Source organism: Gastrolobium bilobum, unplaced genomic scaffold, assembly GCF_033153095.1.
Source record: "Gastrolobium bilobum isolate Gb01-03AN ecotype WA unplaced genomic scaffold, APGP_CSIRO_Gbil_v1 utg5420, whole genome shotgun sequence".
Lineage (NCBI taxonomy): Eukaryota > Viridiplantae > Streptophyta > Magnoliopsida > Fabales > Fabaceae > Gastrolobium > Gastrolobium bilobum.
Window position 1 is genome coordinate 435,379 of NW_026898652.1, and position 3,324 is coordinate 438,702.

General features: G+C 41.8%; 1 protein-coding gene across 1 annotated transcript; it reads right to left on the reverse strand.

The window, feature by feature from the left end:
- Positions 1 to 465: 465 nt before the first annotated feature.
- LOC133318063 (secreted RxLR effector protein 161-like) lies at positions 466 to 1,224 on the reverse strand. Its single transcript, XM_061520004.1, has one exon. The coding sequence runs from the start codon at positions 1,222 to 1,224 to the stop codon at positions 466 to 468; it is 759 nt and encodes a 252-aa protein (XP_061375988.1).
- Between the last annotated feature and the right edge of the window lie 2,100 nt (positions 1,225 to 3,324).

Here is a 3,324-nt window from a genome sequence, read left to right on the forward strand (position 1 = left end):
TTTCACCTCTCAGGTCTCACTAGTTACTTCCAAACATCCACCGACCATTGACAGTCCCGAATAACATGTATGGTATCTTCAATCCTGTTTTTGCATCTTGTGCAATGTCCATTATGTGTCACGTGCCCCTGTATGCGATTTGAGTTGTTAATAGTTTGTCACCCATTAAATGTTATTTCACAAGTCCTATAACTGGTGCTCATACACACAAATACACAGGCAATTCTCTGAATATGCCTCTATTCTATTACTGATTCTTCCAAAGCCATTTTACTAGACTTACAATGTGCTATTTATAAGCAATAATAAATGATTAAGAGTGATAATGACTAACATAGGAAATCTAAACATATTAATTGTCCACTAACAGATACCTAGGGACACACCTCTTCACCATAAACCTTTCATTTTCTATTTTTCTTTTATTTAATTTAAACTTATCCCAACAAAACTCCCCCATAAGCTTTAAATTCTTCGACCATCCTTCATCCCAATCTTCTTCTTGAAATTTTCTAACAGCAATGTTGGCAACGGCTTCGTAAATATGTCACCCACTTGATCTCGGCTTGCAACATGAGTGAGCTCCACCTTTCCTTCCTTGACTTGATCTCGGATGAAATGAAACCTGACATCAATATGCTTACTCCTGTCATGGTTGACCAGGTTCTTTGCTAACTCGATTGCAGACTTGTTGTCAACCCGGATCTCGGTTGGGCCGACTTGTTCTTGCTCCAATTTGCTCAATAGATTCCTCAGCCACATTGCATGACAAACGCACCAGGATGCAACAACGTACTCGACTTTGCATGTAGATAGAGTCACAATGGGTTCCTTCTTTGACACCCACGTGAATGTTGTGTTTCCCATGAAAAACACACAGCCAGCCATGCTCTTCCTGTCATCAACATCTCCACACCAGTCGCTATCTGAATATCCCACCAGCTTGTACTTGTCTGACTTCGAATAATGAAGTCCTTGTGAGATTGTTCCTTGAACATATCTCAATATCCTCTTTGCTGCCTTCCAATGTGTGTAGCTCGGATCTTCCATGAACCGGCTTATAATCCCAACACTTAGACACAAGTCTGGCCTCGTACAAGTTAAATACCTCAAACATCCTACTAGACTCCGGTAATTACTCGGATCAACTCTTTCTCCTCCATCATACTTCGAAAGTTTTAAGCCAGGTTCAATAGGAGTTGAAACTGGATTGCAATCTATCATTTTGAACCTCTTTAAGATATCTTTTGCATAAGCTTCTTGAGATACGAAGATCCCAGATTTGTCTGGTGACTTCCAGACCAAGGAAGTATCTCATCAGACCGATATCCGTCATCTAGAACTCTTTTGTCATTTTCTTCTTGAAGTCTTGTATCATCCCTTCATCATTTCCCAAGAGGATTAGATCATCAACATATAAAGCAACTAGTAAAATATTACCTTCTTTCTTCTTCACATACAGGGCATGTTCATATGGACATTGCTCAAATCCGTCCTTCTTGAAATAAGAGTCAATACGGGTATTCCAAGCCCGCGGTGACTGCTTCAGCCCATACAAAGCTTTCTTCAGCCTTAACACTTTTCTTTCTTGTCCGACTTTCATGAAACCTGGAGGTTGTTCGAGATATACCTCCTCCTCAAGTACACCGTTTAAGAACGCCAATTTCACATCCATCTGATAGATCAGCCATCCAAGCTGGGCTGCATGTGAGATCAACAACCTGATTGACTTCATCCTCACTACGGGTGCAAACACCTCGTCATAGTCTATTCCAGCTTTCTGCTTGTACCCCTTTGCTACTAGCCGGGATTTGAATCGCTCAATCTCCTCTTTAGCATTCATCTTCTTCTTATATACCCACTTCACACCGATGGGTCGACTTCCTTTTGGTAGCTCGGCTAACTCCCATGTCTTATTCCGCTCAATAGCTTTTTATCTTTTCTTCCATGGCAGATTGCCATTTTTCATTTCGAACAGCTTCCTCAAAGCTCAAATCCTCAGAATCAGCTAACAAGCAAACGAGATGTGCTTCGTTAGTTGAGTCATACAAGTCTTGCAAGCTTCTCATTCTCGGTTGTCTCTACTCTTCTTCATCATCAGAGACTTCAGGATTTGCCGAGATATGGGTCGAAGGTTGTCTGACCTCAATTGATATATTTTTGGGTTCCACATTGACCCCGGATGTACTATTCCAGTCTCATTCATTTTCTTCATTCACTTTCACATCTTGACTTACCAACACCCTTTTATTGATGGGATCCAACAACTTGTATCCCTTCGTCTTCTCATCATATCCAATAAACACAAATTTCTTACTCTTATCTTCAAGCTTCGTTCTGAGCTGGTCCAATATGTGTGCACACATAACACTACCAAAAATCTTGAAATGAGCCACTGATGGCTTTAGACCCCCCCATGCTTCCTGTGGGGTTTTATCATTCACACTTGAATGCAGACATCTATTCTACACGTACACAACACATTGTACGGCTTCTCCCCAAAACTCCTTAGGCATATTCTTAGTCTTTAACATAGAACACACCATATCCAAGATAGTCCGGTTCTTTCTTTCAGCAACTCTGTTTTGCTGTGGTGTGTACGGCGCGGTCAGGAACCGTCTTATCCCGTGTTCTTCACAATACCTTTTAAAGGCAGTTGAAATGTTCTCGCCACCTCGGTCAGAACGGACCGACTTAATGTATCTCCCGGTTGCATTTTCTATCATCACTTTAAACCTCTTAAAGGCCTCTAGCACCTCGGATTTTTCCTTTAGAAAATATACCCAAGTTTTACGGCTGAAATTGTCAATAAACGAAACAAAGTATCTCTTTCCACTGAAGGACCCCGGAGTTATGGGTCCACACATGTCGGTATGTATTAACTCTAGAGGCTGCTTAGCCCGGTATCTTTCCATCCTTTGGAACGGGCTTCTTGCATGCTTACCCAGCACACAGTCTTCACATAAATTTTTTATCTTTGGCAGTCCCACTACCATGTTCTTCTTCATCAGCTCGGCTAGACCACCGTAATGAAGGTGTCCAAACCGTCGATGCCATAGAGACATCTTATCCTCCACCTCGGCTTGCAGTCAGTCGACCTCCATGCTCCTCAAACTCAGCTTGTACATTCTGTTCTTTTCCATCTGAACTCGGGCTATCAGACGCCCTTGTTTATCTTTCAATAGTAGAACTTGATCTGTCATTAGAACCGAGTAACCTTTCTCCATCAACTGTCCAATGCTCAAAATGTTACTTTTGAGCTCAGGCACATAGTACACATCCTGGATTATTCCAACCGTCCATCCTTTTGTAGAAAACAGACCG

Bases quoted from the DNA above. Each gene is read 5' to 3' on its own strand.
- LOC133318063 (XM_061520004.1), bottom strand. From the start codon at position 1,224: ATGATAGATTGCAATCCAGTTTCAACTCCTATTGAACCTGGCTTAAAA.